We start from the raw sequence: 25435 nt of genomic DNA on the forward strand, positions 1-25435 counted from the left end.
ACTTCATCCTCATCTTTATATGTAGATCGAACTTACTGCTGTTGTGGCCGTTTTAGGTAAGGCCACAGTGGCTTCCTCCTCACTCATTGACTGAACATCCACATAGTATTCATCACATGGTGGCATTATGTTTATTTCTGGTTCCACAATCACGGCAGCATCAGCACTATCAATGCTGCCATTGCTATCACTGCTATTGGACAATAGGGAAGCTCGGGCCGGTGACGAAGTGGCTGAGCTTGATGAGGGCGTCAAATAGCCAGAGCCTTGGCAGGAGGCAAAACTATTGTTCTGAGCCAAAGGAGCCATTTCCTCGGCCTCTGATATGCTGACATGCTCGGAGGGCGTGCGTAGCCCTTTTCAAGTCATGTCAAGGATTAGTTTTTCATTTAGATATTCACTCGCGAACGAAATGCAAAACAATAGGGCAATATCCCAAAACAATCAAATTCACCCTCATCCCAACAAAAAAACACAAAGAAAAGAAACGCCTAAACAACTTACCATCAAAATGAGTTTGCTTGTCCAAAGGACGAAGCATCTTTTGCTGGGTAGCTCTTATACGCTCCATTTTCCTTTTGATCTTATGAAGAACTTGCTTCTCATGATCGTGTCGATGAGCGATTTGCTTCTGACGTAGACTCTCAATGATATCGGCTCCTCTGCAATAGACAAAAGCATGAGATTTCCATTTGGGACTGTTCTTCTCTTTCTTTTGACTTACCTGGAAGCTAGAATATTGTTTGCCTTTGTATCCGTAATGATGTGACAGAAATAGTGAGACTTGAAGATTCGCAATTGAACGATAATAAAGGCAAAACATATTGTATCCCATAATAGAACAATTTGATGTGTTATCTTTGGACAATCTCCCTCTGCACTTCCATTAACATCTATTTCTTCGGGCAGGATGATATGCTCGTTAGGCACATTACTTGTACAAGTTATACCCAGCATGTGGACCAGCCAGCAGCAATTGGTGGTTAAACGATTCATAAATAGGCAACCAGCCATTTGGAAACATGTTTTGATTACTATATTAGCCACATTAAAGGCCAATAGCCATTTCCAGCGACTGATGATCGTTTTAATGGGCCTTAAATAGAAGTCAGATCCTTGCCATAGGAATATAAAGGCTCCAATTAAGTAGCCCAAGGCTAGCAGATCTGCAATATTCGTGCCAGCTAAGAATACCACAGCCAGAGTGAACCAATAGAAACCACAGAGAACAGCATTTTTCAATATATCCGAATAGTTGCGTATATAAGAGCAGAAATCATGTGTGGGATTGTCAAATGGTACTCTGCCCAATTGAGCTATATCAGCCACAACACTGCGATTACTGCCACCAGGATAATCATCATTGGTGGCATAACGCTGTTCAATGCAGAAGATGCTCTTCTGTCGATTCAATATAATCAACACAATGAAATCGAATATCAGCTTAGGCACATGATTGAAATGAAGGTGTCCCGGTAACATGGTCCAGCGCTGTATGCTCTCGCCAAAGGCACTATCATCCCAGGGATAAACTAAAAAACCATTTAAAAATAATAAATATACATAAATCTTATTTTGAAACTACTTAAAACTTACCTAGACAAGAGCTAGGTGGCAGCCCGACCAGAAAAATGTACTGCACAAATATGGATATGGCAAAGAATGCCTGAAAAACTCCCCAGATTTTGGCACATTGTGAACGCTTGAGGAGCAAAAGGACAACCAACCAAAGGGCATAGACCACAGCCACAATATCCTGACGATAAGTTATGGTAGAGACCAAAGCAATAAATGAAATCTCAATGCCAAATTTGTAGAAACCAAAATTGAGAAGATATTTGACTAGTCCAACTAAATCCTTTTCAGCATCCAAGCGAGTTATATGAGGGAACAGAAGTTTCGTAGGTGGATCATTTAAAGCACCAATTTTTACACGCATCTGCAGCTGGCGTAAACTGATTACAGCGTGCAGCGTCACAATGACCATATAGATAATGTAGGTGCGCAACAAACTCATCAAACCGCCGTGCTGTTTATCGGCCTTACTTAGGCCAATCCATTCGGCATTATTCGATGTCCTGTTGTCAGGCTAGAGAAGAAGTGAAAAATAAAAAATTATGTAAAGATTTCCAACGTCAGTATCGTTTTGCAGAGTTACTCACACAAGATACAATGTATGTGGTATGGTCTAGGTACTCAATTTGATAGATCATCTTCGACAACACAATAATGGTTACTATAAACGAAATCAGCCGACTTATAAACACTTGAACGCCCTTCCTTGAGGTGGCTCCCAGCACACAGAAGCCGACGAAAAAAATATGGAGGACACAAACCTCACTGACACTGCAGATAAAAGCTGCCAAATAGACAGCCTTCATAATATGCAGCTCAAGAAAACGCCAGAAGACATCTTTGAAATTCTTGAATATATATTCCGATTTGTTTTTGATTTTACGGAACGATATGCGCACCAAGTCGCGCACAGATGTTTCGAAATCTGTAGCGGCTGCCGCCTCTGCTGATGGACCTTGAGAACGACGCAACGATGAGGCACTTCCTCGACGTTTAGATTGACCTGCAGCCGGCTCCAAGGCAGTTGTTTCTGTGGCCTTTTGCGATGCACCAACTGCTCCTGCTACAGGTCGCTGCTGCAGTGAGGCAATAAATCGGTTGTGGAAATAATGCACTTGTATTACAGTCAGTATAACGATTATCGTAGGCGATACCAAGTGAAGGAACAGATCCTTGGTCTGATACCGCTTTAGACCAATGTCCTTTTGCCTTTAAGTAGAAATAAAATCAAATTATAACTCTCATTTAAATACATGTATATAAAGTCGAAACTTACAGGGTATCGGTCACATTGAGATAATTATTCCAATATTTATCAAACTTATCAAATTGATATGTATAGACCAATATCAATATGGACATGGCATAGAATATCAGGAATAACCAAAATCCATACATAATCTTAACCCATGCCTTGGACGATGATTGGAATACCAGCAAAAAGAATAGGAACAAAGCCATATAACAGATGCGAAAACCTGTCATAGTCTCGCCAGTGATTGCACACAAAAAGATCACCAAGATGAGTAACCAAATCCATAGGCGGACCAAAAGATTCTTAATGACATCACCGGCTCTCTTCAAGAATTTTGATGTTTTCTTGCCATCATTGATGAGATAAGTGGAACCAGCTGAACCAACAGTTATTTGCAAGGGAGCAATAATGTCAGCCAAAGTGCTATCCCTTCTCCGATCGCGTTTCTCCTTGAAAAACTGGCGGGAGGTAACCCAAAACATCAAAACAAATGCTGTCTTTACTATCAAGGGAACACATGGACGCATATGATTTTCAATGGGTCTCTCGAAACCAATCTGCTGAAGATTAATTCCAGTGGTCTGAAAGGTCCAAACAATATATTAATCATCCTTAATAAAGAGTTAAAAACTCATTTAACTCACAGATACTTTTGCGGGCAACTCTTCATTGCTCAAGTCCATGCCATAAATATATTGGGCGACTAGTAAAAATTCTGTATATAGTACTATAAATGGACTTGAACGCATCATGGCTTTGCGCTGATTTGGTATCATCCACAAAACATTTGCCCACAACAACAATACGAATGTTAGCCATGAATGATAGACTATGGACCAGGCCTAAAGAAAAAATTAAACAATTAATAATTACAACTTGCATTTGGTTTGTAATTTAACTCACCATCATCAGAATATTTGTAAAAATATAACTATTCTGGTAAATAAAACCACCTACGCTAACAAAACCATACGATATCTGATCTAGAATGGATGTGGTATTATTCTCCTGATCTGAACGATGTTCCAATGATTCCAATTGTATATCATTGCCACGCGAATTGCCCGAGGTGACAGCTCCACCTGTTGCAACATTATCCTGGGTCCTTGCCTTGCGTGTACTCTGACGTACCAGCTAGAATTTTGTTGGAGTAGACAAAGATTTGTTAGTAAGGTGCTCTTTTCTTTTCGGCCTAAGTATGGTATTTACATATGTATATAGAAGAAATTTATCAGGAGGGGTTAAAAATATCAATATATTCTACTATTCTATGGCATTGTAAGTGTTAATAACCCGAACAACTAAAGTGAATATGGCTAAAATTAACCCATACCCACAATCTTCCAAACAGAGCACACTTATACTAGATTAAATGGCATTTCTAGAGAGGATTAGTATTAGTACTATGGCAACGAGTCCACTAATTGTAGATTAGACATTCAACATTTATACAAATGACAAAATGACTTAAAAAATAATACATAAATAGATAGATAGATAGAAAGACCAGACAGATAGATAGTACAGAATAGGATAGATAGTTTTTTTCTAATAGGGCAAAGAAGTAGGTTGGAAGAATTGGCGAAATAGTGGAGTTAGTTTACGTACAGGCGTCGTCTCAGTCGGTTCATTCAACGTTGCACGCTGATCACGGCGTAAAGAAACCTAAAGCAGAAGGTAATAAAAAGAGAGAGCGTAATAAACAGAAGTCATAAACGCACAAACTAAAAATACAAAATAATTACAAAAAAAAAAAAATTTTAAAGCGAAAAGCAAATAAAAAAGTTTTGTAAATTTTTTCAAGTGTTTTGTTTTTTCTTGATTTTTGCAAAATTATTAATCTTTTTTGTTTTTAAGCATTTAACACAGACAACATTTAATTTTTGGTTGACCTCCAACGATTTTAGTATGTTCAATGTTTTTAGGGCTAAGCCAAATTTATCAAATTGTAAACAATACAAGTAACTTGAACTTGGTCTTGTTTCTCATTCAAAAGTTACAAGAAAAATACTTAGTTTCATTTCCTTCTAATCTAAAGTTTATTTTGCTTGGATTTAAAAAAAAAGTTTTTTGTGCCAAAAAACCGACTAAATGTTAATTCTTTAAGTTAACTTTGGCTAAAAGACTTGTACTGCGCCTATTACCGACTTGTACTTGGATATTTAGTTTGAAGGAAAACTTATTTTGGCTACAATATTTATTAACAAACATTTGATCTACTACTGAAATTCTTTATTGATAAAATTCTGTAACTACAATTACTTTTTTGTTTTTAATGGTTAATGTTTGGAAACCTTTGAACCCTTTTTGATTTCTCGTTCCTCCATTACAGGACTTCAAAGTATTGAAATCACTTATGATTTTCCAACAATTGTAGAAATATAAAGGAATATGTAGAAATATATGCACTTCCTTTGTAGAAAATAGTTCAATTGGACTAGTGAATAAGTAAAACAGCAGTTTTCCTATTGTTATTTGGTAATATGAGAATACTTTTCGATCCACATCTATCTCTTGGCGGTTAATCATCTATACTTTCTTTTGCAGTAACAATAAAAAGATCCTCAATATAAATTACAATTGTAATTTGGGTTCAGGGTTAAAAATTTTACAAGTAAAATAGAGATTTAAATTTTGTTTTGTTATCATTTAGGTAATATTAACTTTAGATAAATAAGCAATACGTCGTAAGATTGGTCTATCTTTACACTATGGTAGAGCTGCTCTAACAAAACCTTAGTAGAGCTTTGGACACCTAAGAAACAACAAAGCAAAAGTTTAATTTTGTTTTCCTGTATTATGTTTCTTCACTTTTCTAGAAATAACCTTAATATTGGACAATCTCAAGTCCTATATCAAAACACATTATGTTTATTTGTAATGCAGTGATTGCTCCTCAATGTCTTCATTTCCTTTTCTCTTTTCCGTTTCCTTTCGTCTACGCCCCCATCTTACTGTAATAACAACTAGTTTCCTTCGCCCCCCCACTACTATCAATCTAGCTCCCACACATATCCATCTACTCAAGTCGCTTACACTCAAACGTTGTGTTCGATTTAGTGTGTTTGAGGTAGTTGTCGAGGTGGCAATGCCTCCGCTATCCTTGCGATTCATTTGTGTGGTTGTGGTTGTTGTTGTTGCGAGCAGCGACAGCTGCCGATTGACTTTATTGTTGGTGTTATTACTGAGGCTGCTGCTATTGCAATCTGTAAGCTGCTGTCCAAATGCCATGGCTGGCTTCGATTCCAGCTAAGGACAGCAGTGAATATAGTGGAAATAGAAGGGTTTTTGTGTGTGTGTGTTTGTTTGTTTGCAGTTGTTGTTGTTGTTTTGGTGTAGTTAGTGACAATGTGAGTGTGTAAGTGTATTTTTTTTTATATTGTATCATTAAATTTTTATGTTTCGTTTTATATTGAAATTGGTTTTAGAATGTGTAAAGAGCAGCAGAAAAAGAGCAGAAAATCAGAATATGTATAGTTAAAAGGCTATCCATGTTAGTGGCACTAGATAAGAGAGAGCTGAACAATTTGTATGAGCAGAAACTTACCCTGGGATTAATCAAATGCTTTGTGGTCAATGCCAAGGCAAAGTAGGCAAAGAACAAGGCAAATGGATTGAGATAAGAATCCAGATACAAAGTGTTATTATACATAAGAATACGTATATCTGTGCACTTGGATTCAATGAGCGGCTCCAAACTAATCAAACTGAAAAATCAACAACCACAACATCGTTAACAAAAATTATCCATTCAAACGCACCGATTGACTTACCGTGCTGTCAGACTAGTTGAATTCAATTGATCCTGCATCCATGGGGTTTGATAAGCCACAATACTCAGGGAATGCAGGACAAGGACAACCATCACACACCGCAGCAACAAAGCAAAGCCACTGCAAAATAATAAAACCAAAGATAAACAATCAAGTTGACAGAAAAGTGGGTGGTGTGAAAAGTCATACGCACCGTTGCAGCGTTTGGCAAGTTGCCCAATAAGTTCCCGACAATAGAAAAATGAGAAAATAGAAGCCACCCGGCACAGAGGGACGCAATACGGCGGCAAAGAACAATGTAGCCAAACAGAACAAAGGAGCTGCAATGAGTAAAATTTATTATTATAGATTGATAGAATATTTAAATCGAAAGCAATACATTTTAAAATGTCGATAGAGAAACTTCAAGTCTTTCAACACTTTACCATACAAATTAAATGAATCGAAAATGGGACGGAATTTCCAAAGTGACAGGACTTGCATTCAAACTGGGGGCTTTTATTAACAAACAATTTTTAAGGCACAATACAAAATATATTCGTGAGTACTTCTTGTAATAATGAGTTGCTTGAAACTGAATACAAGAAGTGATCATTTGTATTCAGTTTCAAGTTTTTTTATCGAGTCATGCCTTGAATTTAAAAACGACTAGCCTTATCTTTTACTAGTCCGGGACTCAGATTGCATCACGGCTCATCCTAGGCATATTTTGAATCATAAAGCCATTCTTTTTCGAGAAGAAAATTTCTGTTAAAATCTTTCTTTCAATTATTGATGGGTTACTTTTAAGTATACACTCGAAGCTTTTAGAAAAAAAACCTTTTGATTTATGTACTTACAGATCTTAATTAATCCTTCGAAATGTATATGCTGACTGATCATTGAGACACGTTTTCGTAATTGTTGCTGTTGCTGCTGCAAGGGCGTTGTGGCCGTAGCCTGTTGCAGATTGTCTCCACCATTGGCATCACTTGATGTGCCAGCTACTTGATCGGATTGCACTCCAGCCTCGGCCAGTTCACCATTCTCCAATTGATCGACATTGATGGCTTGCGTGGACAAACGTTTGACCGTGAGATATGAACCCAAAGATGTGGCAAATACCAGAATTTCCGGTGCCAGCCACTCAATGATGGCAAATGGTCTGTGGTAAGATTATAGAAAATGCATTTAGTGGTATAATTACCATCACTCTTCACTCATTACTTACGTCAGCTTAAGAAAACTGATGAATCCAATGTGCCTTAGCAGACGCTCGATAAAGGAACATTTGTCCGTGAGAAGCTCAGTGCTGACAGCGAGTATTTGTAGGGTTATGTGACCCAATATAACAAGCGTACTTAGAGCTAATAGGATGATAAAGAAGGCAGTGACCGATCCTTTAAAGTTGCGACGTGTGGCAAGTGGTATAAACGGAGACATAAAGAACATCAAGAGATAGACGAACGATATGCCAACTGGTCGCATCAGGGAGGCTAAGCAAGCAAAAATGGGAAAAACAGAAAATTACAAAAACTTATTTCATGCTGGCTGAGTTTACCGGAAACTTACCCAGGACCAGCACTGCCGGCACCACGGCGCGTTGCAGCACCAGGCACGCATAGCTGAAGGCCATTTTCTAGTTTGCTGCTGCACCACCTCCTTGTTGGCCCACACTTTTAGTGGTGAGATTCATTCATAAAAGTTGCAGCTTCAATTGCAATTTGTTTGCCTGCTGTTGCCGCTGCAAAGAGACGAGAAGCGAAAACGCAAAACGAAATTAGAAAAATTACATTAAGGATAAGCCGGAAATAGTATTCTCCTCGAACCTTTTACCCCATCACCATTTTCTTTTCAAGTTTTTGGGTTACAACTACTCAGTATACATATCTCCTGTTGCTACTTCCGTTTTCGTTACGAGAAATATAAAAAGATTTAAGAACTTGACTTTGATAGTCTTTTAATTAAACGCAAAAAACTCATTTAAGGATATAAACATTGACACACTTTTAATTACCACTAAAGAAACAACTAAACCTAGACGCTCCCCTAACCCACACACACACACACACACACACAGACATCAACAATTGTAGGCGTGGCAGTAGCTACTACCCATATCAAAGGACACGCCATTCTGGGTTGGGTTAGTTTCAATTTTCCTTTTCCGCTTTTCTGTTCATGTTTTTCAACTTCGTCGAGGAGTGGCTCTAAGGGGCTGTAAAGGCGCCCGTCGATTAGTCGCACAATTGTCCTTCCACAAGGGCTGTATGTGGCCTGTGGCCCAGTGGAAGAAGCAACTCAATGCATAAATGTGTAATTGCCATTCTATGGCACATTATGTGGCATTTATTTGAGTGCAGTCGTAGCAAATGGTCTGCAAGAAAACGATATTGCAAATCCACTTGACAATGCAACTTGAAGAACCTTATTACATTTGAATATGAATTAAATATGCAATTTTAAGCTATGGGAACTTTTTAGTCATGGTCCAAGCCGCATCAAATCAAATATTAGTGCTTTTAAATTTCGATTTCAACAAAAAATCCCAAAAATTTATTCCATTAGCTAAATCTTTTGAAGATTTAAATTTTAGGAGAAAAGCATTTTACCCAAATTTAACCATTATTTTTTACCATCTTCATATTTAAATGAAAATGAAGTAAGTAAGTCGTCTCGCCGACTTGGGTATACCATACACCAGGTGAAACAAATATTTAAAATTTCGAAAACCAAATGTATGTCTACTAAATTGTTTTAACATGCCTCATACCGTTTGCTATCTCGCTCACTCTACAAACACACAAGCACTCTAGCGGCGCCACTAGCCAACGGCCAATTCTGCCCTTATGGATCGCGTAGCAAAATACGTTCATACGTATATTTTGTATGTTTCTAGTCCGATTTCAATCAAATTTGGTAGTTTGATAAAAAATAGATAAGATTTATTAGTCTGCCAAATTTGATCGCGATGGTCAAAAAATTGCAAGAGCTAATCGGTTTTTTCTAAATTATGGAGGCGGAAGTAGGCGTGGCAACATATTAAAATATATGTATTCTGCGCGCATACTAAGCCAATATACATACTAAATTTGGTGAGTTTAGCTTTGTTAGTTTTCGAGAAAATCAGTTTTGTTTAATTTTCGGGGGCGGAAATGGGCGTGGCAAAATTTTTAAATAGTCAATATCTGCGCGTCTATTAGGCTAACTTACATACCAAATTTAATGTCGGTAGCTTTTATAGTTTTTAAGAAAATCAGAGTTATGTAAATTCCGTGGGCGGAAGGGGGCGTGGCAAAAAGTTGGAACAATTATTTTCTGCGCGCTAACTAAACGAGTATATAAACCAAATTTGATGTTTCTATCTGCTATACTTTTTAAGAAAAATAGTTTTATGTAAATTCTGGGGGCGGAAGGGGTCGTGGCAAAAATTTGAAACAAACTCGATAAGCGTACATACTACACGAGACTGCATACCAAATTTGGTGGCTCTAGCTCTTATAGTCTCCGAGATCTAGGTGTTCATACGGACGGACGGACGGACGGACAGACGGACATGGCTAGATCGACTCGGTTTTTGATCCTGATCAAGAATATATATACTTTGTGGGGTCGGAGATGCTTCCTTCTGCCTGTTACATACATTTTGGCGACTTTAATATACCATTTCACCCTATGGGTGTATGGTATAAAAATTCAAAAAAAGATAATTCTATTTTTTTTTATATTTTTAAATATTTATTTTAAACTTCGTTGGATGGGCTTAGCATAAACGGAAAGTAAATCTTTTTTTTTTGGTTGCCAAAATATACGTAACTTATGTATAATATGAATATTTTAAAATACATAGCATTACATATACATGATATTCAAACTATTACAAGTTCTTTTACACTCAATCCTAACCCGAGTTACTTATTTCATAATTCATTCATTTCATTGTATACTTATCACTCATTCATTTCGAGTAGATTCATTTGAATTCAATAATTTGTTTCATTCATACAGTTCTCTAATAAAACTAATAAAAACCCGCTCAGTAGAAAAAAGTGAGACAAAATCATTTCTAGTCACACTTTTGAATGACTAAATAACTAAGTCGAATTACACAGAATTTCATGAATTAAGAAATGTTTAAAAATAAACAAATACGCATATATATGAATGGGTATATACACCTATGTAAAAGAATTGCACATTTAAAGCTTTGCTAATTTCACACTACAACAAAAAATAAACAACAAAATGACGTAATTTGGCATAAAATTCTACATTTCTTTCCCTTTTTGTTCACTAAAAAAATTGCAGAAATGACAACGGAAAGAGACACCTAGATACAGATAAAGAGAGAGAGTGAGAGAGAAAGAGAGCCATTTTGGTGTGAGTTTCTTTTTAGCATGCCAAATGCTGACAATGACAACAACGATGCCGCCGGCACAGCCAACGCCTCCTCCATTTCCCATTCAAACACATCCGAATCCGACATTATGTGGGCTAATAAGAGAGGAAGCGAGCACCAAAAGAGAGATAGAAACAAGAACAGTGAGAGCAAACAACAACAATAACAACAATTTGTTTGCCATTGAGCCGGCGGCATTGGTAGCGTCGCATGAGGGGTCGGCAGCCGGCAAAGCTCAAGTGGCTGCCCCATAAAGCAGACATGCCGCGGCTAGACAAAAAATAACATACATATTTATATATATGTACATTCCCATATAAAATAGTAGTAGGCATATCAAAAAGTAGTTTCGCAGTAGAAAAATGCTTGTTGCTGATGAAGATGATGATGATGATGGATGGAGAGTGGGAGATTGTCAGGGGGGCTTATTTCGGCTAGAATCGTGTGGAACAGATGTCTTATACCGCATTAAAGTAGATGAGTATCTGTTGCGGATGGGATGGAATTGGGATGGGAATAGGATTAATGGCACATTGGATGAGAGAAGTTTGTTCACAGTGGAACTGAAATTCGATATGTTCGTTTTATTCTACTAAAGAGGCACTATAAGGGCACTACCGCATTATACTCATCCTCAAACCTCTTCGTGACACTTATCTTTTACTAATTTTCACTGTGAATAGTTATTTGCAGAATGAGTGCCATTATTGCTACAGTCGAACGATTTTAAACAACTTTTTGTGCCATTTTAATCCAAATCACATCAAAATTAGTCTACAAATTGTTTATTTTATGCCGAAATAGACACAAATTTGTTTCTCAGTCGTTCCTTTAATGCATTCAGCTTAATCTACATTGATTAATGTAAAAGTAAAAGGACATTTAATAAGGAATATTAAAAGTATCGAAACTATTAAATGTATAAATCAATATTAGTGAATAAATGAATGAATGAATTGCAAATCAGGCTCAAGACGTTTGATTCAAACATGATACAACTCTAATTAAAAAGCTGATCTAGTTCTAGTCTGAAAGACAAGCTCATAGCTTCTGCTTTTTTGACTTTATGTAAAGAAAACAAATGTTTTTCTAAATTTTGCATAAAATATTTATTGAAAGTCCAAATACTTTTTGGATTCACTATTAGTTAGCCTACGATTTGTGTTATTTACCCAACCCAAAAAAGAATTCATGCGGCAGATTCGACGGGTGTCGGCTGCCGCCCAACCCATATCCCCAGCCACCCCTTGAGCTGCCAGCCAGACAGAGAAGAATAGATTGACACGTGTTGCGCCCTAGACACCATTTATGGGAGCTCCCCCAGCCTAGTCCCAGTTCCATAGCATAGGCTCACGCAGTGCCAATTCAGTCTTCGAAATAACGCGTGTTATTTGCTACTAATTCATTTGGTATGCACGCCTCGATACTTTTCCGCTGATGTTTGGCATTATAGTACAATCTATATGCGTATGCAGATGTACATATATATATGCATAAATATCAAATGTATATAGATACATTTGTATCTATTGCTTGACAGCAGCTGTTGTCTATCACATATGAGAATGTTGTTGTTGTTGTTATTGTTATTCCTCGGCTATTTCGATTTTCAATTCTTGATTCGATTTTCATTTCGCCTTTGTTCGATTTTCTTGGCACAAAATTTTACGTTGTTTAACATACAAAAACGACATCTCATTGGCATCTATTTTTCTTTGCTCTTGTGCTTCTCTCTTTGTTGTTATTAATTGTATGTTCTTATTTTTAATGCTATTGTTATTGCAATACGAGAATGTCTTAACATTTGCTGAGGTGCAGCTGTTGTTGAATGTGTACCATGTACCATGTGGCGTATACGTTATTTCATCGGTATGAGCGAAGCATTTTTATGGCAGCAGAAAGAAATTTTGAGTATTTGTTGTATATTTTAATTTGTTTAAAAAGCGTTAAGAAATGTGGCAGTAAATCCGTTTAATTCAGAATACATAAACGAAAAGAATGTATTGATGATGATTTCCAAAAAAGTCAATGGTAGATTAAATATTTTGAAATTTTACGATTATTTGTTCACATAAAAGTTGCTATTGGATAAATACAAAAAGAATATTCCGTTGTAACGGAAATAAGTGGATGAATAATGTGGGAGGATCAGAGAATTGTGCCGATGAAAATATGTATCTACTAGATATTGCAACATATGTTTGTAGAAAATATTCGGCTTTTGATTGCAAAAGAAGAATATATATGAACTTAAATAACTAAACACATAATACAGAACATAGAAATTATAGTTCTTTTTGTTTGAATAGCATTGACCGAAACTCATTATTTAAAAAAAAATTAATATTCTTCTTTATTTATCCTGTTTTATACACGTTCTGATAAAAGGGTAGTTACAGAAAACATAATGGTACTAACACAATCTATAAATATAAACATGTATATAAATAAAATATATATAAACAGAATGTAGAAACCTTCCACTAGGAAGAAATAATTGGAAAAGATTAAAAATTTAACACTTCAGCTTCACCTAATCAGCTCTCCAGAGCATTTAGCTTCTAACATCTAACAACGTAGTTAAAATCTTATTAACTTTACCAAACTTTTATCAGACCAAATGTTGCCAAATCTGGACTGATGAGAAAATTATACATTAGGACTTCTCTTCAACAATCTCCCTGCAAAATGAAGGATAGGCCAGCAGAAACGCTTTTTACTTGCTCAATTAAGCGAGACATCGAACCCGATCTGATGGAGGATATTAGCACTGTGGCACAGAAAATAATACTAATCTTTTGTTGAAGCTATCAATAAATATATGTATATTTGTTTAATGCCGACACATAAAATCAGCTTTATAATAATAATGGGTATTATAAATGCTTTACCTACTTAAGATTCTGATAGGTCTTGTGCCTAGCATTTTTAACTGGTCACCCAAATTGTGTAGATAATGAAACATATTAGAAAGATTACAAGTAATAGTTTTAGCAAAGTTTGCTGATAAGACAAATTGGTAGTACTAAAAATTTGGAACAGATTTCAATCGATTTAAATATGTATATTGAGATTCCTAATTTAACAGTTATAATATAAACTTCCATATACTTAACAAAAAAACAGTTATTTATAAAGTAAGCATTGATGTTTTTCAACTTATTTTACACAAATTAATTAAGTTGTTTATGTCCATTAACAGGTGTAGGTAGGTAATCTACTTGCTAATATATTGACATGTGATGACCACATTTGGTACAGTCGTATTTGTCATATCTGTATCAATTCAAACAAAGTCACGTTGAGTCATAAGTTTGTTTGCTGTCCAAGTTCAAGAATGTTAATGTCATATTATAAGCCAAGAGGTCTGACACTCATTTGACAGCTAACTGTCAGAGGAAAATAAAAACACTGTTGCGTGTTTCCCATAGCTTGTCTTTCCCCCTCTTCTTCTCTCTCTTGCCAGGTTTCTGTTTTTACCGCACTCCTTCATAATTTATGAAGATGAATGAATTGTTGATTACAGCTTACAGTAGCAAATTTTCCATTTACACGGGGTAAATTTTAATAAAATTAAGTTTATGACACTCAAATTTAAATGCGAGGAAAGCCCACACACACACACACACATCCACACACACACATACAAAACGCATTAAGCTGACCTGTTGACCAGCAATTTTTCCAGTTAAAGTAATGACCATAATATATGAATATAAAGAGTTGCGTGCAAATGTCCTATATTATCCTTTCTATTAAATTAAAAACTTACATATGAATTATTATAGTCAAAGGATGTGGAGAAGAAGAAGAGTTCATAGCGCGCGTGTTCTCGAGCTTTCTATCTGCATTTTCCAGCAAATGGCATTTCTATGAATGTCACTTCTGTTAATGGACCACCAACAGGAGTAGCACCACATGGCGTATGTGTCATATCCAGTAATGTGAAGTGAAGACAAAGTGGCATGAGGTGATGTGAGTTTAAGTATGCACTTTGGCATGCTCACCTTTTTTTCCGGAAATTTGCTTAGACAGCAAAACATGAACTTCATTTCTATGGTTGATTACTGGATGGCTTTTGTGGGGAAAAAACACTGGCAATGGCTTACATTGGGCTACTAAAATTCTTCAACATCTGAATAAGTCCTTTAAGTAGCTAACTATGACGTTGGATCTACTTAAGGTTATTTAAATCGTTTTATTGTTAGGATTAAAACTCCACGACAAACAAAACCAAAGGATGTTGTTTCCATTTTATGATACTTAAATTTTAGGAGTGTATATCTGAATAGTTTAGTTGGACTTTATGAATCAATTTCCTAACAAACCAAATAATTTACAAATTCAATTCAAAGATTTCCTTATTATTTTAAGTTGGTTGTTTTGAGTTGATATGTAAAGTTCAATTTTAACTTTGATCATTTGGAATTCCCAACTAATTTTAGCGTTGCTATGGCATTTGCATTTCTGCTGATAAAAGAAATTGTTAGTTGCCCAATTTAGTCCTTTACAGACCTGCTCATCTTTGGTTGTTTGCAATAAATTGCATAAGTCCAATTTGTAATAATCAAAGAAAAAAGTTAAAAACCAGAAATCTAAGAACCCAAAGTCGAGGAACTCGATGTCACAAGGTATTCAACTAGCCTTTATTATAACATGTCATGTCTAAATCAAATTTTAAATTTAGTTAAAAAACTAATACATTCTTGTTTGTTTGTTTTTCTTTAATTCTCATCATCAAAATTCAAACATAAGTTTGTCTGTGACTGAAATTAAATGCCTAATAACTCATCAAATCATCATTTAAATATTTGCAAGATTTATAATATATATGTATACATATTTAGATGAGAAAGCAAATCTATACAAACATATATATTTCTTCAATGGCATTCTTTAAATAGACAAGAAGTTCGTAAACATTTTAATAAAAACACTTTATTCACTTTAGCTTCCATTTCATTTTATTTTTTCTGTTTGTTTTATTTTTGTTTTTTGTGAAATTTATGAAGACATTCTGAAATTCAATTTATACAATTTGCATTCCATTGTTGCAACACTGCCGACCGAACGGCAATGACTGGGGAGGGGGGCCAATAGAAAAGGCGGTCAAAAAGATAAATGTAGGCCAAGACCAGAGACGAGTATGCCATTTTTTTTTCGTCCTTATTCAGTATGGCCATCCTCCTGTCATTTGTTTGGCTGACACAGTGAGGTGAAGGCGTTGGCCACAGCTTGCTGGGCCATTAGCTTGACACTGCATGTGGTCGGATGTGGACGGATGTACTATATAAATATAGGTGGATGCGGTGAGGGAGAAGGTGTAGTCACTTTAAAATTAATTTCCCTAGTGAAATTTCTATATTAAATATACAAAATGCAAGTGACCTAAATTATAGTTAAGCTGTATTTCATGACAAATTAACAAGTCATTGCGTTTTATTCGCTTTCTTTCTTGCCCCTTTAGTACAAGAGATGCGGGTCGTATTTTCATTTCGTGACACTTTGAACTGCCAGTGACCCCTTGTGATATCAAAGAATAATTTATTTATAAATTATATTATTGCTTTTCTCTCGTTTATGGGTTTTTTTTTCGTTTTTGCTTGTCTCAACTTTAATTGGTAGCAAGAAGTCACAAATAGCCCAACATAGAAAATAAATGCAGCGATGCAATGAAATTTGTATACTCTTTCTCTTCTTATTTATTGTTATCATATAACTGTTCTTAAGTTAAACTGCGCATTATCATTAAAATGCATAACTCTTCATTAACTATTAAAGAGTTCTTAGTAGCCAATATAATGAAAAACTCTTTATTTGCAGTTCTGTTCTCGTTTTCGAATCAGCAGTAATTAGAATTTTTTTGTTAACGATTCTTTATAATTTTACTATATTACATTAGCATCTTACGTCTATATATATATGTCCCATCTGAAAAGCAATTTCTACAAATCAAAGGGTAATTAATTAATTAATTAATTAAAATCATCTATCAAATATATATCATATTTTACAACCGATATATACTTAGCAAGCCTCTTCCATCACCTATCTGAATCGGAACTTATCCCACGTACCCTTGTAAGATCGAAAATCTACGGAGTTGTCAAGGTTCATAATTGTTGAAAAAGACTCTTTGTAAGTCCACAAAATTAGAACAGTTCAAATAAGTAATTAGATTATAATGAATGAAATTATTTTATACACTTTTTGACGATCAATATCTAACGAAATTATTGGTAACTTTACATCAACAATTCGATTGAAAGAACAGGACCTATTTTTATGTTCTTCTCACTAAATTTTGTAGTCTTTTGTCTTAACAAATTCTTAAATAAATCTAGTTATTTAATTGTAGGACTATATTTTTTCACTATTCAGTTTATATTATATGATAATCAAGCTTTTAACATGCTTTAATATTTTTAATAATATAGATCCGTATAGCTTAGCTCTTAATCGGATTTGAGATCTGTTGTCTTTTCAAAATAATTGGAATCGGAATCACAGATATTTATTAATATTTTTATACCTTTTTAAGTTTCAAGTACCTACATAATTATTTAACGACAACTCATATTTCCGAACATGTGTTAGAGTTCAATTTGGTTTCGTTTACAAATGAGTTGAACTCAGTTCTATTCTATTTCGTGTGATTGAGTTTGGAGCACTCGTTTCCAGCATCAAATGAATATAACTTCAGAATTTATAGAGGTATTTATGAATAACGCTCTGTTGAACATTTTTTGAATTATTACCAAAATATTGATCGAAAACCTTTTAATCAATTTGGATAAAACTTTTATTTGGTTACTGCATGCTCACATCTTGACACATTGTTTTTTATATCTTTGTTTTTATTTTTTAATATTCGATGATGCAATCACAGTCCCAAAATACATATACATCAACATTTTTTGTTCGTTCTTTGTTTCCTCAAATTTTGCTGACGTTTTGAAAGTATTCCATAACAAATGTGCAAGACTTTAATATGTATTTATGTTTTGATGCCATTTTAGAATACAATTCGTTGGTTTTTATTTCATTTGGTGATTATAGCTCGTTTCAAATGAAACTTATTATTATGATCCATTAAATTTAAATATAATTTTAAAGTATTGGTGTTTAATTTAGCAAATTTGATTAAAATACGTTTTAATGTATTGAAGAAATAAACTTGTTCTGCGTAAACAGAATGTAAATGTCTCTAGTTTTCACTTTTGCCTGTAACTTTTCAACCTCTTCGAGGTCTCTGTATAAATGCAGATAGCGTTGCCCATTGAAAACCTCTATTTTAATTAACTACAATCACTGTCAAAAAAAATAAATCAAATTGGTAAGTTTTCCCCGGTTTTTCAAACTCTTTTTTTAGTCAGAGAAGCATAAATCAAACTTAAGATTTATTTTATTGGTAGATAACAATTTTTCTTAGAGCATTGCAAACAATTCAGCGACCTAATTAGACCCTCCTCCTTTCAGGGTATAAGAAACTTGCATGTGGGTCTATTCAATGAGTCGCTGAGCTTAACTTGTTGTTTCAAATATTTTCTTTGCGTGTTTTCAAGTTATTATGCCTCACTTTGTTGTTGTTGGGTTTTTTTTCTTTTTTGCAACCCTCCATCATGTCCATATGTTAGGAGGGCACTAAGGGGTTAAAAAAACAATTGCAAACCATGAGCAATATTGACACTGACAGTCGTACGACTGATGACGTCATCTTAAATCTAAAGTAGATTAAAAACAACACAAAAAAAAAAACTAAAAATAGTTGCAAAATAAAAGAGGGGCAAAAAACAAAAGCTTCGACTCAATTATCCGACAGATTACGGGTGGAAACAAAGTAAATGAAAACAAAGAATTTCTAATTAATGTGAATTAAATGGCCAAAGGACACGCATTTAGAAATCACGATTTGCACTCACCCACACAATCTCCTTAAAAAATAAAAAACAAACAACCACAAACACAAGAAACCACAAGAAACTTAAAGAGAGAAAAAAAAACCACTTTATTAGAAATTAAAATTGCAAATACTCGTCGTTTCCATTATCGAACAACGCCCAGACAAAGTTCAAGTATCTGCCCAGACTTGGCAATGAAGATGATGCTAATGAATGCGCTCCTCTACGCTACCGAGGGGGCGGGGGGTTGGACACAAGTCGACAGATATGACTGGAGTGTAGAGAAAGGAAAACTCTGGAAATTGGATTCGAAAATTTGACCACTTGCATTAAGTGAGTTGTCGATCGTGTGCAACGAATAGATAGACAAGTGTATATAACAAGTCTGAGAAGAGAATTTGAGATACTTTTGCTGTTCTCTTCGGATTTCATCTACATTGTATATCGACATTTGCCTGTATCGATAAAACTCAGTAAAACTGAGGTAAAACTTAATTTCATTTGCCTTAATATTCTAAATAAATTAATTGAAACAAGTGAAACCTCAGATATTAATTTAATGCTTTTAGAAATATAATTTCGAGAGTTTGTGGACTTGCGATCGAAGGTAAATATTTGTATAATCTGGTTTTTTATTATCTGGGATCTGGAAGACAAACTTTTAGTAACTTTCAGGAAATAGAAGATCTCCTTATGACTATGAGGCAACCAAAGATTCTCACTAAAGGTAATTGTGTTATTGTAAACGAAAACTGAAATCGAACTAACTATGTACATATCTATTTTTCTCAAAATGAAGGCGGCTCCAAAAAGAATTTTATTTTTCAAATAATTTTTAGACAAAGGTAATCTTAACGTTTAAAATAATCACACTTTTAAGAAATCATTTGAGAGAAAGAAATAAAAAGATATGAAGATATCTTTTAGTTTTTAAATATATTTTCTTATTCACGATTTTATGAAAATTTCTTATTTTTATGCTTACAGCAGAAGTATAAGAAAAGTCAGTTAAATAATCTACAACTAAATATTTGGTTGCCATTCAAAAGTTTCAAGAAAAATCACTTGATTGAATGTGAAAATGCTGAGAAATTGAGCATATTGAAAGTTTATAACAAATGTTTAGTGTAAATTCAATGAGTTTTTCTGAGCAAATATGAATATTTGCCCTCTTTTGTTGTTTGTCTTATCTGTGGGAAATGTGGGTCTATAGTCTGCAAGTCAAGTCAAACAAAACGAAATTCTTGCCAGGCGACGGAGCATGATGGTAGAAAAAACGCGTCATTGCACACTTTGGACCTTGTGCATTGGAATCAGTAACGAAATGCTAGATGATGGTGATGATGATGATGACTATTATGTTGAGTAAAAGAAAATGCATTGAGGCGTCACCCTGTTAGCCGCAACAACAATAAAAATAGACTGCCATTGCCATGTATCGGTCTATTCCCACCCACCTCAAAATGAAATAGAAATAGCATAGAAATAAATAAACAAATATATGACTAGTTATACACCCGATTCTCATGCATCCAACATATGCATACGTACATATGTACATATATATATATTCTATTGTGTGTGTGTGTGTATTCACATTCACGCATGAGAAATCATCGAGCAACAATCTCACTTAGAACTAACCGGCTAAATAAATTTAGAGGCCAAAACGATAAAAAAAGAAGAAAAAAAAACAAAAATATGCCAAAGAGAGAAAGAGAGAAAATTTTTAAATATATATATTCTTTTATAAACAAAACACTCACAAATTTGTTGATAACCCAATACATATACATATATAAAATTTAATTAATGCCAAGCAAGATAAATACTTGAATTCATATTATAGAAATTTTCTTTTAAAAACTAAAAAAACAAGTTTGACAAGAACAGCCGGCAAAATACAAGACTCTTTTTATGGCAAGCTAGACTCGGACATTTTGAGTATTTTGTTGGAGATTGGGGCGAGTATTTCATAGCTACATATGTATGTATGTATATATAGACATTTCCGTGCTGACGATGACGCAACAACGCACAAAATGTGTTGTGGAATTCATGTGTAAAATGGAGGGTATCTTCTTGGCCTGGCTTGGCCTTTTAAAATATTTTTCAGCAAATGTTATTTCAGCAAATGCCGAAACTGAGTTAAGACAGGTAACAAACGAAATGGTTAAAAGGCATTCTACGTGTGTATGTGTGTGTGTGTGAGTGTGTGTCTGACAACAGCTGCAGAATGCATTTCCTTTCATTTCGGCTACCTGGAAAATGCCAAGTTGGAAAACAAGAAATAAAAGTAGACAGAGCTCAAAATTGTATGTGAGTGAAATGGGCAACTGCTAGACAAATGTCAGAGGTCATTTCTGGCAGATAACAACAACACATACAAATTTATATAAAGACCCACTAAATTTAGACCAAAACCTTTGTAACCTGTAAACTTACATACATATATAGAATAAACTAGAACTAAACTAGAAAATTATGTTTATTTCTTTAATAAAATTACTTTCAAAAAACTTAAATTTTAATCATCATTTTTGAATTACATTTTTTTAGATCAAAAAAGAATTTCATGAATGATTTTTATGAATTGACAGGTGCATTATTAACAATACATTTTTATTCAGGCATTAATATATTAATAATTCTAAGTATTTTTTAATGATTATGTGATAAGCTGAATATTAACGACCTAATTCAACAGTACTGATTCTTATGTTAATACGGTGTCAAGAATACACACTTGAAATTAAAATGATTTGCTAGAGTGCCGGAGAAAAGTTTCCATACGACCTTGGTTTTTGTCGGAAAAGCGTAGTGAAAAAAAAAAAACAATATTTTTTGATTACAAAAATTTAAGAGTTAGTGGGAAAAAAATCTAAAAACACCTTAACCGTGCCTTTAAACGTTTAACCTGATTCAGACATCTTCAAAAATTGTTTTTTTTTTGCATAAATGTCATCTTTAGCTATCCGGGAATGTCTTTCAAAAAAAAATTGAAATACAGAAGAAATACAAAAACTTTGAGACGCGATTTTGTTGTTTTTTTATTTTTCCAATTTTCATAACAGGAAAAAATTAAACTCTCTGATCTCTAAACTCTGGATTGGTTTAGGGACTAAATTCTCGTTTATTTAAAGGTAAACCAAACCGTTAAAAAGGTTAACCCATTTATTTTAAATTCTTAAGCAACTTTTTTTCCCATAAAATTTGAAATTTTTAAAGAGTTTTGTAAAGTTTTGTTTAAGTTAGATAATTCTTTTTTTTTTGCAAAAATAAATATTATTTTTTAAAGCTGCCTTAGTTGCTGGTACTGGGCCAGTATGAATACTTATTTCTGCCACTTTAAATATATATGTACATACGTTCGAATTCTAGTGAGTACTATACGAATGAGTTCAAATCGACACTTGAGACATTTAGTTAAGAAACAAATTAAATAAGGGAGGTTTAAAACTTAAATGAGCACATACAAGAGCAAATTGAATGAATGGAAAATCGAACGAATTACTTACTTTATATAATCTTAATATATATAAATCTCGTGTCACAATGTTTGTCCTCAATGGACTCCTAAACCACTTAACCGATTATAATAAAACACACGATGTGCAGTTCGATCTAACTTGAGAGATAGGATAGTTTAAATCTCAAATTATAGTCTTAATTTTAATTTTTCAAAAGCGGGCACCGCGAAGCGTGGCTGGGTTTCTAGAAGTATATAAGTATTTCCGTTCACATCAAACACATTTAGAAACGAGCGCCGTTTTTACTGGAAATAGTCACGTCTTTTTTATCGCTTCAAATTATTTATGGTTTTTGGAAATAAAATGTTACACGTTTTTTAAGTTTTTTATTCTTGGGCTTTGAGCCGGCTCGAGATCAATCTAACGAAGAAGATTATTTCAAAGCTTCCATATTATCATATACATATTTAACGCCTTAACTAGTTGGGAATTATAACTAAATGAAGCAAAAAAAGTTGTGAATACTATCAGGAGCCTTTGTATGCACATAGTAAACTAAAAATCACGCCCTATTCCTTTGGATACGATGCTTTGCACCTAGAAGGGTTTTTGATTGGCATAAATATTGTTATCGGTCGCATCTACGATGTCCTTTAAACTGGCCTAAGTGCAATGTTTGATACATTAAGGGAACCTACACAGAGTTTAAAGCAATTTAATGTATGTTTAGTTTACCTACATACAATAATAAACAACTGAAAGGATGGAAATTAGAGCTTTAATTACCTTTCATATAAAAAAGTCTCAAATAATAAACATTTTTCATATTTAGATAACGATACTTTGCCACTGAAGAACAACATATAAACGAATTGGATCTATGGACGATCTTTTTCCGGATAATATGCCAAAAATCTGAAAAAAAAATTTTAAAATCAATCTACAATTTGAAAGATATTCTATATTCTTAGTTGTCAGTACTTCTGACTTTTGATTGCTTTTGAGGAAACATCTCGAATAGCCCAGATCATGTTAGGTTTAAGTTAATATTACTGAAACCTATAAAAACTAGAATATTAATTTTATGTATTAACTTACTTCGTTGATTTAAACTCAATTGGAAATGAATTAGCATAACTAGCTCATAAAAAAATGATTTATGCAGAAATATTCTAGTAAAAACAACTTAGACAATCAATCAATGAATCAATTACCAATCAACTTAAATAGAAATGGATACTCTTTGATTTTCCATCATCTATAAATATGAATCCAAACAAAATGGTTATCAATCCAAATGTAAGTTTCATTTTTCATTACAAAATAATAAAACGGTAAGGGTGTAGACGGGAGGTAGGTAGTTTAGGTAGTTGTAGAGGGAAAAGGAGGACGGCACTACCAAAAATTGAAAATTCTTCATTGAACCCGAAAAAGCAAAGAAAGAAGGAAGGAGAGAGAGAAAAAATTGCTAGGGCATCAAACTGAAACAAGCTGAAAAATAACTGCAGCTGTTGCAGTTTTATAAATGTGGTCGAGCCCCACCGAGTCATCCACCCATCAGAAGCACCAACCAACAAAAACCCCCCGAAAACCAACTCATCTATCTATATAGAAAACCCTTATTTCTCTCTCTCTCTTTCTCCCTCTCTGTTTCTCTCTAGGTTTCTATATCAATGTGAAGTTCAGAGGCATTCAATGTGGGTTCGGTTCTTTTCTTTCCCTCTCTGTCACTCTGTGCACCTCTTTCTCTCTCCATCAGCTGTAATAAAAGTGAAATTTTTCGTGCCAAAAAAATTTGGTTCGTTGGGTATTACAAACAATTGGAGGGGAGGAAGTGGATGACTTTTAACATCTCTCCCTGCCTCTCTTCGTGCAACTAATTGCAACTACATTTGGCTTGACTTTGATAAATTTGCTGGGAAAATGCCTATAAAGGCAAAAAAATTGTATATTGCAGCAACAAAAAACGAATTCCCATTCTATTAACTTTGATCTCGCATCTCGCTGGTCGAAAATGAAATACAAAAATATATATGAGCTCATAGAGAGATTATGCCGTAGAATATTGTAGACAGGCAAGCGCGCGAAAGGGAGGGAAAGCAGGGTATAGGGTAATTGGTAGGGGAGGGCAGGGCGCATTATAAATTATGCGTCATTTGTTATTGATTAGAAATCAAATCAGCAAAACGAATATATAAAGCAAAAAAATTGCACAAAATATGCATAAATTTATTAGGAAACTGCTTGGAAGGGCCGACAAAAGTAAAGTTACTTCAGCTGCTCTACAAAATCTTTGTTGGGGCCTTAAAAGATTGAATCGACTCTGAGAAGCTACTTATAAACGACAAAAACAGCAAACGAACCAAAAAAGTACAACCTTTTGGCTTTTGTTTTTCAATTTTAAACAAATTTATTTTTTACCTGCAAAGATTTTCTAGCGTAAGACTAGAATTACGTCAAAATTATAATATTTCTTTCCATAACCATAAATTTGATGAATTCAGAAAAAATGTTAAGAACAATGAGTAGTATTCAAGGCCTTTTTTGTGTGTGTGTTGTATTTTGTTAACTTAACACAAATTTTAGTCATTCAATGGATTCTGTTTAGACACGGATGAGTCAGTGACAAGATGGAAAACAAGTTTTGGTTTTTCGGTTAAACAATTATTTATATACATAGCTCGTTTTCCGGTTAGCTACATATTTTTTTTTTGCTATACATTTTACGAAAAACAAAAGTGTTCCAAACAAATAAATTTAAGTCAATCTTTGGACGAGTTGAATCTTTCAAGAGAAGATTGTTCCAAAGGCAACATAAAAAGGTGATTGTAGGCTTCGCCAATCTTTTTCCACATCATTTAGTTCTGATTCTCAACTAGTTTTAGCGTTAAAGACATGGTATGACTATTGCAATATTGGAATAGAACTTGGTAGTTCTTGAAATACCTTTGCCTTTGACGTAATCTTAAGTCAATTAGATTGACCTTGAGCCGGCTTAAATGCAAGGTTTGGCTTGAATTTCGAAACGGTCGTAATCCCGCGAGATAAAATAAATTTATTTTTTAAGTTAATCCTTTTCTTAG

At 34.3% G+C, this 25435-nt stretch overlaps 1 protein-coding gene across 7 annotated transcripts in view; it reads right to left on the reverse strand.

Moving 5' to 3' along the window:
- LOC6641555 (piezo-type mechanosensitive ion channel component) overlaps positions 1-25435 on the reverse strand; it is a 37977-nt gene that overhangs the window by 10921 nt on the left and 1621 nt on the right. For 2 of the 7 annotated variants that reach the window (XM_047011059.1, XM_047011056.1), the window contains exons 2-16: positions 8155-8326; positions 7814-8078; positions 7443-7747; positions 6797-6923; positions 6604-6723; positions 6378-6537; positions 5867-6079; positions 4439-4495; positions 3734-3964; positions 3475-3672; positions 2852-3411; positions 2163-2784; positions 1597-2089; positions 725-1532; positions 505-662 (exon numbers count right to left, since the gene is read on the reverse strand). In XM_047011059.1, the coding sequence (XP_046867015.1) occupies positions 505-662; positions 725-1532; positions 1597-2089; positions 2163-2784; positions 2852-3411; positions 3475-3672; positions 3734-3964; positions 4439-4495; positions 5867-6079; positions 6378-6537; positions 6604-6723; positions 6797-6923; positions 7443-7747; positions 7814-8078; positions 8155-8218 (4381 nt within the window). In that variant the 5' untranslated portion in view covers positions 8219-8326. Of the gene's footprint in view, positions 1-36; positions 357-504; positions 663-724; positions 1533-1596; positions 2090-2162; positions 2785-2851; positions 3412-3474; positions 3673-3733; positions 3965-4438; positions 4496-5866; positions 6080-6377; positions 6538-6603; positions 6724-6796; positions 6924-7442; positions 7748-7813; positions 8079-8154; positions 8327-25435 lie in introns of all 7 variants that reach the window. The other 5 variants (XM_023175548.2, XM_047011057.1, XM_023175549.2 and 2 more) reach the window with 3 other exon arrangements.

This window comes from Drosophila willistoni (genome assembly GCF_018902025.1).
Source record: "Drosophila willistoni isolate 14030-0811.24 chromosome 2R unlocalized genomic scaffold, UCI_dwil_1.1 Seg200, whole genome shotgun sequence".
Lineage (NCBI taxonomy): Eukaryota > Metazoa > Arthropoda > Insecta > Diptera > Drosophilidae > Drosophila > Drosophila willistoni.